Raw genomic sequence first — 13,907 nt, forward strand, 5'->3', positions numbered from 1 at the left:
TGTTATTTAACCTTGACCTTAATGAATAGTTTTCTGAAGTGAAAAGACCATGTGAATATCAAGAACCTAGTAACATTTTATTTTTTGTTAAGAATCAGTCAACACTGATCTCTAGCCATTTATTGTTTAGGTCAAGAAGATTTCTACACAGTTTTAAAGTCAGTGCATACATTGCTTGGAAACAGATTTATGGAAAGGGATCTAACTTTAATAATGAAACAAAAAGAAGCATTTTGTTCTGACGAGGAGAAGTTTGAATTCATGCTTTATTTGCCTTTACCTCATAAACAGATCATGTTAAATATTTGATCACTCTTAACTACAGGTGTGACGATGGAATTTTTGATGGGCACATATTTGCAGAAATATCATGACCGTATAATATGTCTTAGACTCTCAAAATATAAACCTAACTCTAGAAAAAAACCAAACACTCCCTATTTACAAATCCATCTAGTGCAAAGAAAACTGGATTTTGTTTTAATTATTGAGAGCATTGTCACGTTCATTTCTTAAAAATGGTGTGTTTAGTAAAATTAAATGGAGAACTGTTGCTGCCACCCACAAGCACTTGCCTAGCTTTTGGGGTTCAAGTGTAGGGTAACCACACTTGTTAGAATGAATCAGTAACTATCAACAGCAGCTGATTATACAGCCAAAATATGATGCTAACCAACTCACATCCCATTTTCTGAGGTCCAAAAACCCCAATGGAATAGGCTAAGGAAAACTCAGAGGAAAAGCTACACTTTAGAACTGACTCGGAGAGACAATTAACACATATAATATAAAATTTCTTTATATAATAAAGAATATTAAGGAAATCCTTTGCTTTGCTGAAGACCGGTGGGGAAGAAAGAGACAGAACTCTGAGGGGGGACAATAAATGTCCTACTTCTTGGAGAAATTCATTCTGCTTTGGATGCAGCAGTTAATAGTAATAAGACTGCGGGACGTGGGCATTCCTCTCATGTTCCTTCTTACCTAAATCCAAAGAAAGATCTAGGACATTTCTTTTGAAATGAGATCATTCAATCCACAAAAGGAGTTAAGTAGAGAGATGTGAGACAGACATATGTACAACTTCCAGATTCATATACAGATAGCACTATGGATTGGCACAGACAGAAAGGACACCAACTAATTTGAAGAACTTCTACTTCTGATAGATTGCAGTACATTAAGTCAGACCAATCTTCCACCAAGAAGAAATAGAAAGGCTAGATAAATCAATAAATGGTAATAAGGAGCTGTTTGAAAACAGTAGAAGCCAATTAAGAGGGACAGGACTTGAGAGGTTATGATCTTGGAAAAAAGAGAAATGTAAGGAAATGGTGAAACTGTCATTCTCTACTGTTTTTCCTCTTTCTAACAGAGAAGCAGGGAATGGAGTTGGGCGGTGGTGGGGATTGGAATTTAGAGGTGCCAAAACTGTCGGGCCTTCCGGAGCAAAGAATCTATATAAAATAATAATAATAAAATAAGTAAGACTGTACTCCTCTAGAGACGTTTGTGGACTTCTAAAAAGGATGGAATTATAAGATAAAAATTGAACAGAAAACCAAAGCCAAAGGGCAATAAATCTAGAAAGAGAACTCTTGTAATCTCATGATAATACAGTAAAAAAAAAAAAAAAAAAAAAGGTTTTAACCACCAAATACACTTTAATTTGAGGTATCTGATAAGACACACCCTATGACTAAGGGTAAACTTAAAGAGATCAGGCTATTTATTATGTCTATTAATGTTAAAAATAAATTTTTTATATATATTTGAGGTTTGGAACATATTATAGAACACATAAAGGTAGTAAAATGGTTACTATAGTGAAGGAGATTCCTAGACTTTATTTTGAAATGTTAAAATAGAAATCTAGCATTGATTTATCTCAATCCTTAATTGGAATTAAGTTGATCTGCCTTTATTATAACTTCAGAAAAACATAAAAGCAAAGTCCTCTCAAGAAGTTGACATTCAGAGCCTCTGCAATTTTTCAATCATATTGTGTGAGAGCCAGTAAAAGAAAAACTCAGACATGTCAGATAATGGCCAAAATGAGGAAAACCAAGATGATAAAATCAGAAAAAAGAAGGATGTCCATAGTTGACCCTGACACTGTTTATTGAAAATATGTAAGGAATATAAGTGACAAAATGGAGAATTTAATATAGTTGGAATCAATATGTTTAACAAATAATCAAATGAAAATTTGAAGAAGTGAGAAGTATAAAGACTTTAATTGAGAACGCAATTAGGTGGTTTAACAATAGAAGAGAGTTTAGTGAAATAAAAGATCACTTGAAAACATCTAACCCCACATATGACAAGAAACAAAAAGGATGAGTGATATAGAACATCATTAGAGACATTGGACATGGTGAGGTAGGAGACAATAAGAAAGACACAATATTTGAAAAGATACTGGTGGAGACATAAAAAGAAAATAACTGAAATGATAATCCACAGACTCAAAGTTCTCAATGGACCCCACGTGAGACTATAAACAAAAGGGAAAATAAAAACACATCTAAACACATTACAATAGAGCTACTGAAAACCATGAATTCTCATGCCACAAAATCTTAGAATCTACCAGAGTAAACTCCACAATAATTTCAAAGGCACAACATAAGATAACTGATATTGCTCAAGTAAATAATGCTAGAGGAAGATGGAATTATAGCCTTAAAACGGTGAATCAAACTAACTTCTTACTTTGAGGTATGTCCCTCAATATTAAAGACAGAATTAACACACTTTCAGACAAACAAAATCTGAGAGATTATTTCACCAGAAAAAAACAAATAGAAAAGAAATATTAGAATAAGTGATTCAGGCAGATGGAAATGATCATAAAGATAATTTAAAAAATGCACACATGATGGAGGAGAAATGAAAAATGTATGGGTAAATTTCATAATAATAGTAAAAACAATAATATCTGCAGGGCTTAAATGTTACATAGAATTAAAATACATAACTATAATGCAAAAGGCCGGAAGGGAATAAGTGAAATTAAATTGTTTGAAAGTCTTTGCATTATCTAGAAAATAATAAAAGGAATAATTTATAATAGACTCTAAAAAGAACACATTATAAACTTTAAGTGCCACTACTAAAACAATAATATAAAGTGTAAATATAAAAAGCTAACAGAGGGCCGGGCATGGTGGCTCATGCCTATAATCTCAGCACTTTGGCAGACCAAGGCAGGTGGATCACTTAAGGTCAGGAGATGAAACCAGCCTTACTAACATGGTGAAACCCCATCTCTAGTGAAAATACAAAATTAGCCAGGCATGGTGGTGCATGCCTGTAGTCCCAGCTGCTTGGGAGGCTGAGGCAGAATTGCTTGAACCTTGGAAGCAGAGGTTGCAGTGAGCAGAGATCATGCCATTGCACTCCAGCCTGGGCAACAAGAGTGAGACTGTCTTAAAAAAAAAAAAAAGCTAATGGAGTGGTAGAATAAAATAAGAAAACATAATAAAAGGCAAGAAAGAGAGAAAAGGAACAAAGAACAGGTAGGACAAATAGAAAGATGGTAGAATTCAACTCAAATATCAAAGTAATAATACTAAATGGGCAAGAACTAACTATTTCAATTTAAAGACAGATTGAAAAACAATGATATGCTGTACACAACAGACACACTTTCAATATAAGAACATAGAAAACTTATTAGTAAAGGAGGTACACATGCAAATATTAACCAAAGCTGCTATGATTCTTCTAATATCAGAATATAAACTTTAAGGCAGGAAACATACTAGAAATAAGTTGGCTATTTTCAAATAATAGAAGGGAAGATATAGCAAATTAGTATATATCTAATATGTAGATTTAAAATACAGGAAGTAGAAACTGATCAGACATTTCAGTTCATAGTGGGTGTTACTGATTAAAACTACAATGAGACACCCCGTATATTAGTTTGTCGGGGCTGCTGTATCAGAGTTCCACAGATTGTGTGTCTTAAACAACAGAAATTTGTTGTCTCACAGTTCTAGAGGCTAGAAGTTCCAGACCAAGGTGTTAGCAGAGTCAGTTCCTACTGAGAAGAATCTGTTATTTGCTTCTCCCCTGGCTTCGGGCGATTTGCTGGCAATCTTTGATGTTCTTTGGCGTGTAGGCACATCACCATGATCCCTGCCTTCATCATCATATAGTGCTCTCCATGTGTGCATGTCTATTTCCAAATTTTGCCATTTAAGAAAGATAACAGTCTTATTGAATTTGGGCCAACTCTATTGACTCATTTTAATTGATCATTTCTATAAAGACCTGATATCCAAGTAAAGTTACGTTCTTAGGTGCTGGAAGTTAGGGCTTCTACATGAATTTGGGGGAACACAATTCAATGCATAATACCACACACCTACCATAATGGCTAAAAATTAAGCAAGACAAAAACAAAAATGGGAAACACAAAGCATTGGTAAAGATGAAGATGTTCAGACATTAATAATGTGAGTTTAAATTATGAAAGTGGAATTTGCTTAGCAATATCTGCTAACAAGTAAACATATAACAATTCTATTCCTTGTTATTTATTCTACTGCAACATGTAAATATACAAAATACATGTATAACAACATTCAAAGCAGCACTATTTTTTTTTTTTTATTTCAATAGTTTTTTGGGGAACAGGTGCTGTTTGGTTATATGGTGATTTGGTTAGTGGTGATTTTTCTGACATTTTTGTCCACTCATCACCCAAGCAGTGTACCGTGTACCCAATGTGTTGTTTTGTATTCCTTGCCATTCCCCATCCTTTCCCCCTCAAACAACACTATTCTTAATAACCCAAAATGGAATCTACTCACATGTCCATCTACAGTAGAATGGATACATTGCGGCATAATCAAGCAATGGAATGCTAGATAGCAATGATCATGAACACACCACTGCTATTTGCTAAAGCATAGATAAATTCCATATTGAATGAAAGGCAGACAAAAAAGTACATATTGTGTGATTTTATGTATGAAAAGCTAAAAAAAAATTAAATCAGGCAAGGCGTTTCGGCAATGAAAGTAGTCAGAATATTGGTTACTGTTAAGTGAGAATGATGCCTGAGAAGGTGCATGAGGGAACTTCTGTGGGTCTGTGCTATCACTTTATCGCTTCAAAGTTATACACAAGAACACCTAAATTGGTTATAAATGAATAAAATAGGATAAATTAGGCTTTTCAAAGACTCATCAAAACATATTTAAAACGTGCTTTTCAAAGGTTTATTGAAACAGTTATTTAAAACAGTTAAAAGTTGACGAATATTTCCTGAAAGATTTTTATACTTTTTCTGAAAAAGTTATACACTTCATTAGAAAGAAGAAAATCAGACAGGAACCTTACTTTTACTTAAATAGTAATTATAGTTTCCTTTCCCCTTCTATGGGTAGTAAAAATGTTTTAATTTTTTTCTCATATCCCTTTAAGTTTCTTAAAATTCTTTCTTTTCTATGGATGATTTTAGTCCTATTTTACTGGTTTTTATGTAGCATTCTGCCAATTTTTAGTGGGAAGATATTGAAGAAAATAAATGTCAAAACATAATTTGATGTTTTTATCTAAAAAAAAGAAACATGACATTTTTCTCTAGAAGTTTTATTATTAGAAAATAAAAATCAAAGGATTTTGTTCCTCAATAGAATATTACTTTCAATAGAGTGGAAGCAATTTTTGACATTTGACTGAATGCTTGAATTTTGCGTTAGCATGTGATTGGGAAAAATGCATTGAAATATAATAGTAAAGTAAGTATCCATCTGTTGATGCCCTATATTATTTTACTGTTCTGTTCTTATATATTACTTCAGGTGAAAAAAAAATTTTCTATTCTATATGCCCATGTTTAGGTAGTGGTTAATAAACACTTCTGATGAAAGACAGTATTACAATCTCATCTGCTGTTTACTGAAGAGGCGTGTATCAAGACATAAATAAGAAATGTCTCCATCTGGTGGTAAAAATATTGAACTTCAGACAGACCCCTAGGGCTCTAGTATGAAAACAAGAAAAACACACACACCTTGTTCTATGCGACTGAAGTGCTGTCATTTTAGGTATAACAAACACTCTGAAAAAGAACAACTTTTTAAATAGAGACTCGAAAACGTTAATTATTAAAACAGTAATTACAAGCAAATGAAGGGAGCCAGATGCATTAGAGTGTGAATAAATCAGCATAAATGTGACCTGGCCAGATACCTATGGCTCATTTCAGCCAGTGGTTCTACTATGCAAAATACTGCATCCTAAAATGATGCATCTCTTTTCCTAGACGTGTTGGTGTGGAGCAATGACCGAGTTATTCGCTGGATACAAGCAATTGGACTTCGAGAATATGCAAATAATATACTTGAGAGCGGTGTGCATGGCTCACTTATAGCCCTGGATGAAAACTTTGACTACAGCAGCTTAGCTTTATTATTACAGATTCCAACACAGAACACCCAGGTAATTCGCTTTTTGCTGTAGTCTCGATGTGTTCTGGTTTATCTAATGATAATCTAAACTTTTAGAAAAAAAACTTAAAAAAAAATCTAAACTTTTAGAAAAAAAATAAACTGTGTATTCATGATTGTTAATGAAAGTTAGCTCAACGTTTGCAATATGTCACTGGAGTTTTAATTTCAGGCTAGTGGATTTCTAGCCAAGAAACATCATACAGTTAAACAAGAAAGGGATTTAGAAGTTATGTGGCCCAGTCTCCCACCTGAATGCCAGATTCCACTAAATGAAATCCCTGACAGATGGCCACCAGTCTCTGCCTCTCTGAGAGGCAGTCATTTCTATTTACATGTATGAATTATACAGACTGTTAGCATTGGATGTGCCAGTGAATACCAAAACTGGATAATAATTTAAATCAGTATAGTTCCTTATGAATAAAAAATAAAACCTGCAACCCATGTCATAGTCCCAAGACATCAGTTATCAAGAGATAGGGCATTGGAATCTTTATTATCAAAACTTTCCTCAAATGATAATCATTGGCCAGGTTTGAGAACTACCTGCATAGGTTTGATAAAAATTTGGCAGTCCAATTTCACTTTTTATTTTGTTTTTACATATTTCAGAGATTAAACAAAATACTCAATTGAAATAAAGTAACGAAGTGAGACCAGAGCCTCTTGACCTCAGACATTTATGCAAAGCTGTCTCTCTACTGTTCACAGGCAAAAACAAAAAACAAAAAAAAAACCAAAAAGTATATATATTTTTTGTAGTTAAAATTTACAATGGCTAATAATAGACATGGAGGACTAAAAACTTTAAAACCCACAAATAAAGTATGTTTTATAATACATTCTCAGATAAATATAAGCTACATGATTTTTAAAATAAAATGCGATTTCAGTGATGGTAACTGTAATTTGACGTCAACAGGCAAGGCAGATTCTTGAAAGGGAATACAATAACCTCTTGGCCCTGGGAACTGAAAGGCGACTGGATGAAGTAAGTCTACCTGTTATTCAAAAGAGATCTGAGAGAGTAAAAGAAAAATGATAGACCATCTTTGTTTTTACTGAATAGTGCCTAGAAATTAATCAAATGACTGTTCTATGGTTAGAATCAAGAATTTTCTCCAGGTTTGTTGTTAAATATTCAATCTTATTACTTAATTTTGGAAAGAGCTATATTAATTCATAAATATTATCATTTCAGCAGTTAGAGATACTGAACAGTAATTTACAAAACTTTTTTATGAGTTGTCACTGCAAAATGTTGGGCAACATTTTTTAAAACAATTAGAAAAAAATGAAAACACTAATGTTGATATATTCAGCTTTTTAATAAAGAGTGCATTTATTTCTCAAATATCAGTATATCTTGCCAGGAAATTTTAAAAAATTAAAACGAGGATAAAACTTGCTTCAATAAATGGGAAGCTTTACATTATTTTGTATATCAATGCTGAGTTTTCCTTCAAAACAGATAAATAACATTTTAACAGTCATAGAATTTGAAAGCTATCTTGAGTATAAGAATCACTATATAATATATTCATATTAAATTATTTGGAAAATAATAAACATGTAAGGAGCCTCCCACGATGAATGAATACAAGGGACATCAGCAAATGCTGTGGACTGTAGACATTTTAATAGTCTTTCTGAGTTTTTCTACAGGGTCTTTCTGGAAGAAGTGGGAAGGAAACCTGAGCATGAAATAGAAAATAAAGAGATGCATAATTCTGTGTTGCAAAGTACAAGTGTTTCTTGCCACAAAGACAAGCTGATTAAAATTATTTTGTGAAGAGCTCAGCAAATCCAAATACGGACCAGTCATTCTATGTTCAAATAGGCAGGACAGATAATCTTGGTATTATAAAATCCACTCTATCCTTATGGTGGGGGTTTATAAAGAGATAAGTTCTACAGTCTTATCTAACTCAGCTAACTTCTGCTAAATTCATGCTCTTATTCAATCAGAATGATGATTAATATTTTTAAAAGCCTGGTCTTTTAAGTTGCATGACAGTCTTTTTAATCCTTACTAGAAATTATTGATTCAAAAAGGTAGTCTTATAAACTTATATACCTTCAAATACAATTATTCTTTCTTAAAAGTTGCAAAAATTTCTAATAAAAAAATTATTGAAGACTTGTCATATTGCTACGTTCTCTTAGGAGCTGTCCAGGTGTGGGGTAGCTTCTTGATAGTAATGAGCTAGAAGAAAAGTCTATGGAGCCAATTAAATGAGATGTGACTCTTTGTCTTTAAACTATGCTGCTGCTGCTTCTTATTTTTAAAAGCACAAAATATAATTTTGTCATTTAAACCCTCTAGTCTCTTTTGTTCAATTTTATTTATTTATTTATTTATTTATTTTTAGTGTGAGCAAAAATAATCAACTTTCTTAGAACAGTAGTTGACTTATTTCTGAGGTTTTGCTGATCACATTCAGATTCCACTGAAATAATTTGAGAGGTGTCAACAAGCTTATACAGACTTTGACTCCAATTGAAAGAATTAACCCTATCTCATGAAAACGTTTCCCCATGACGTTGTTGTTTATAGTTCTATTAACTTTCTGCATTAACAATATGTTGAAAGAACAGAAGTCAGGAATCATAATTCAAGCCCTCAACTCTAAAAACTGGCTTTTTTTTTTGGCCGGGCGCGGTGGCTCACACCTGTAATCCCAGCACTTTGGGAGGCCGAGGCAGGTGGATCATGAGGTCAGGAGATCGAGAACATCCTGGCTAACACGGTGAAACCCTGTCTCTACTAAAAATATAAAAAATTAGCCGGGCGTGGTGGCGGGCGCTTGTAGTCCCAGCTACTCTGGAGGCTGAGGCAGGAGAATGGCGTGAACCTGGGAGGCGGGGCTTGCAGTGAGCCGAGATCACGCCACTGCACTCCAGCCTGGACGACTGAGCAAGACTCCGTCTAAATGAATAAATAGAATAAAATAAAAACTGTGTTTGTTTGTTTGTTTGTTTGACGGAGTTTCGCTCTTGTTGCCCAGGCTGGCGTGTAGTGGTGTGATCTCGGCTCACCGCAACCTCTGTCTCCTGGGTTCCAGCGATTCTCCCACCTCAGCCTTACAAGTTGCTGGGATTACAGACACGCACCACCACACCCATCTAATTTTGTATTTTCAGTGGAGACAGGGTTTCTCCATGTTGGTCAGGCTGGTCTCGAACTCCTGACCTCAGGTTATCTTCCCACCTCGGCCTCCCAAACTGCTAGGATTACAGGCATGAGTCACCACGCCTGGCCAAAACTGACTTATTTTTAAGCCCCTAGCTACAACACTGTAAGGAGTTGTCTAGCTCTACAGTGTAACATAGTGTTTTATAAAACTGAAGACTATTTATGCTTAATGCAAAAACTTCTCCAAGAATCAAGAAGTCATAGAGGTTGCAACTGTGAAATTCTGTTTGTTTTCTGTATTTACACACATTTGGAGGTCTAGGACTATGAAAAATACAGCAGTTGAGAAGAGTAGCAGACATCTCTTAATGTGCAAAATGGCTACCACACTGAAACAAAATGTAGGTTTTAATGATAAGGATTGAAACAGTGGATATGTTATTATATAAAAATGATTTTAGTTTTCCCTGATTGACTTTACATGTCCCTTAACTAATATAGCAGTCTACAAAGACTACCTTATAGAGTTATTCACTATAACATAGCACAAATTACTATGTTGAGTGACTATAGACCTATTATTCCAAATGCCAGAATGAAATCAAATGAGATATTAGGATACACAACATATACTTGGCTATAACTTCATGGAATAGATAGTCCTTCCCTAGGTAAGAAACAGTGAGATGAGAAGACAAGACCTATGTGGAATGATTCATATTTTCCTCAGAATTAGACACATAATATTCATGAACTGCTGAATTATGTATTGCTACTTGCCAATTTGGAGGAAAATAATTGTGTCTGTAAAAGTAGTTTGTGTATACACACAGGGAGAAGAGATTATTTCATTAAGGCCTAACACAATCAGCAACCAGAATTAAAATGTAATTGCTGTGCTACATTCTAAAATGTGGATTCACCCTAGGATCTGTCCAAGTAGAGACACTAGCCTATGTGGGGTATAATGTTGCTTCCGGATAGTAATGAACTAGGAAAAAAGTCTATTGGGTCAATTAAATGAGATGTGACTCTCTGTGTCTGTGTATATTAAAATACACATTATTAAAATGTAACCAGGGTAACATTATGCTTTCAGTGGCACCCAAGGACCACATGTACTTATTGAAAGGATGGTATCCAGGCTATACAGATTTTTCAACAAATTGCAAATTAATTCTGTGTCACCTAAAACTTCACAAATCACATATTTAGAGTTTCTTGTACAGTTATAACAGGCTACAGTATCTCCTATTAGCCATGTCATCTGAAATATAGATTTCCCTGAAATAAATACCTACATTGTATTTGTGTACATAAAAGTCATTTCATTCAAGTGTCTGAGTTAAATGTAGTCTACTCAACAACTGATTCAATTAAGTATATTGTCTCATTCCATAAAACCAGTAGGCATAAAGTGGAACAACGTATATCCAATATTTATTTTGGAAAACATTGGTGACTTATTTTAGGCTTTCAAAGATATTTACTGTATAGATGTCGACCTTAAATCTGAAATTGTATGAAAAGTTTTATTTAAAAATTTATATATCAAATCTCCTATAGTCTTGTTTTGGAATCATAGAACTGTCTTAATAAAGCATGATTCCATATGTATACTTGACAGACTAAATGTAAATAATCTATGTTACATGTTTCTAAGCACACTGCTTTAAGCACATGGACTAGTTTACTTGTTTTCGTAACATCACATTATAACTGTACTGGCAGAGTGATGACAAGAACTTCAGACGTGGATCAACCTGGAGAAGGCAGTTTCCTCCTCGGGAAGTACATGGAATCAGCATGATGCCTGGGTCCTCAGAAACATTACCAGCGGGATTTAGGTTAACCACAACATCTGGGCAGTCAAGAAAAATGACAACAGATGGTACAGTAGTTTTGTGTTGCTGCTTATAAAGCAAAAAGCTTGTTTAGCCAAAGCTTGTATAATTCTCTGACCTTGCTTTCTGGAACTATTTTCTTGAGTTGGTTTGCTCTGCTTGAAATTTACTTTGCTCTCATCACAAACCAGACTCCTTTTTACACTGCTATTGCATGAACTCATGGCACTTTGTTCACATTTTCAAAATAATTTATAACATTCTAAAAAGAACAATTTGGCTAATGTCCACCTCTAGGAGGAACAATAAACATCTGCATGATTTGTGTTTCTTTAGTCTTCTATTCCCAAAATTAACAATTTGTTTAAGTTAGAGGTTGGACTTGGACTAAAGATTCATAGTAAATGGAAATTAACTCCACTGTCCCCCTATATGTTGAAATATTGCGAGTTTTATATGTCATCTTAGAAATTCAGACTCATCAGATATTTTTTTCCCTCTGACCAAAGCAGAAGCCCTTAAATAAACAAGCACGAACATGAGAAGAGAATTAAAGAAACACAAAACACAGTAATTTCCCAATTACTATTTCCTTCTGTGGACATTAGACTTAAGCTATCTAATTTACAAAAGAAAGCAGTCATTCCAGAGGAGAGACAACTTTGAAATAGTAGTCACAAAATTATTTCTGTTTGGAAGGCATTAAAGAAAAATAGTCCCACTCTATTTGTTAAGATAATCACCTAGCATCATTATTTCTTTCCAAGGTCATAGTTATTATAACTAAAATTTATTCCAGCATAAACCGTGATCTTGATCTACATTTCTTACAACTTGTTAATATGGTGGAACATGTCAGCGAAATTCATGAGGAATTTAACATCATTACAATTAGTGTAGAAGTTCTTCAATATTTGGAGCGGAAAAAAATCCACTATAATGAGTTCTCTAAGAGCAATCTCTATATCAAAAACAGAAGCACCCTGGGGAGCTGCTCTTGTTACAGAGTTCATCTAAGGAGGAATACATAACAACTCGAAAGCTCAGGTCAATTACACTGGGATAAATTTTCATTAGGAACTTGATCTAGAGAAGAGGAATGTGAGTGGCTTATATCTGAGAGAAAGAAGGTCTACTAATATGTTCAGAATCCCCGTATGCAGGGAAAATAAATCTTTCTCATCTGAAATCTTGTACTCAATCATCCAAGTCCCTCTAAAGCCCTTTTCTCCATTTGCAGTTGCTTCATCAAGACTGCAGAGGTTAGACAACTCCACTGTTCGCACATACTCATGTTGACAAGCCACTCAAAGGAGGCAGCACTGACCTGCTGTGAGTAGTTTCCCTTTGGCTGACAAAAAAAGAAAAAAAAGACAAAAAAATGGAACCTACATAGACTAATAAATATACACTATATTCTTTGGTATGCCCTAGCAGTACAGAAGTGAGATAACCCTTTTGAATTGCTTCAGGGAAAAAAGAAATCTTTGTATTGTAACACTTAGTCTAGTATTTCCTATCACCATCTGTCTGCTATGGTTTAAGGTCTGCCTGTTGGAGGCCTATCACTCTATTATTACACATCAATGGGTTGCCACTACACTGTTTTCTACTTTTTAGTACCATTTCCTATTGATTCACTTAACATTTTATTGATAATAATTCAAAACTTTAAAAAAATCCTATATTTTTAAGTGTGTATTTTATGTAAGGAAGCCAAGGTAAGCAGATAGGGATTTAAGCAAGTTCACAGAGTCAAATAGCAACAGACAGGAAAATGATTTAGAGATGGTTTCATATTAAAAAGTAGAAACTTGCCGAGGCAGGTGGATCACTTCAGGTCAGGGGTTAGAGACAAGCCTGGCCAATGTGGTGAAACTTCGTCTCTACTAAAAATACAAAAAGTAGCCAGGCATTGTGGTGCACTCCCATAATCCCAGATACTTGGGAGGCTGAGGCAAGAGAGTCACTTGAACCTGGGAGACAGAAGTTGCAGTGAGCGGAGATCATGCCACTGCACTCAAGCTTGGGTGACAGAGCGAGACTCCGTCTCTAAATAAATAAATAGTAGAAACTGCAAAAAATTTAAACCTTGATTACATTATTTCTTATCAATCTGATTTACACTTGCTAAAAACAGATATAAATTTTAAGTATTTGAGACTTACAGGAACAAAATAGTTACTTTATAAGAGTGGAGGATAGGACCAGCACAAAACCTTCCTATGTAACCATAAATACCAGTTGTTTGATTTTAAGGAAATACTAATTAATGAAAGCTACTTTAAAATCCATATAAAAATGAGGTTTTATTGAAAAACAGTCTTAATAGTAAAACCATGGTTTCCTAGATTTATAAATGTCAACTGTTCATAAGTTTTTTCAACCTAAAACTATGCTTTACCAAAATATTTAACCACTTTTGATGAATTAATATTTTGGAAAAACACTTTTTAA

The 13,907-nt window shown here is 34.2% G+C and overlaps 1 protein-coding gene across 6 annotated transcripts in view; it reads left to right on the forward strand.

The window, feature by feature from the left end:
- Positions 1–13,907, forward strand: part of LOC117089678 (liprin-alpha-2) — a 207,375-nt gene that overhangs the window by 190,915 nt on the left and 2,553 nt on the right. For 4 of the 6 annotated variants that reach the window (XM_033221151.1, XM_033221150.1, XM_033221153.1 and 1 more), the window contains 4 exons: positions 6,284–6,459; positions 7,393–7,461; positions 11,338–11,497; positions 12,691–12,782. In XM_033221151.1, the coding sequence (XP_033077042.1) occupies positions 6,284–6,459; positions 7,393–7,461; positions 11,338–11,497; positions 12,691–12,749 (464 nt within the window). In that variant the 3' untranslated portion in view covers positions 12,750–12,782. The remainder of the gene's footprint in view (positions 1–6,283; positions 6,460–7,392; positions 7,462–11,337; positions 11,498–12,690; positions 12,783–13,907) is intronic. The other 2 variants (XM_033221154.1, XM_033221152.1) reach the window with 1 other exon arrangement.

Source organism: Trachypithecus francoisi, unplaced genomic scaffold, assembly GCF_009764315.1.
Source record: "Trachypithecus francoisi isolate TF-2019V2 unplaced genomic scaffold, Tfra_2.0 Lachesis_group11, whole genome shotgun sequence".
Classification (NCBI taxonomy): Eukaryota; Metazoa; Chordata; class Mammalia; order Primates; family Cercopithecidae; genus Trachypithecus; species Trachypithecus francoisi.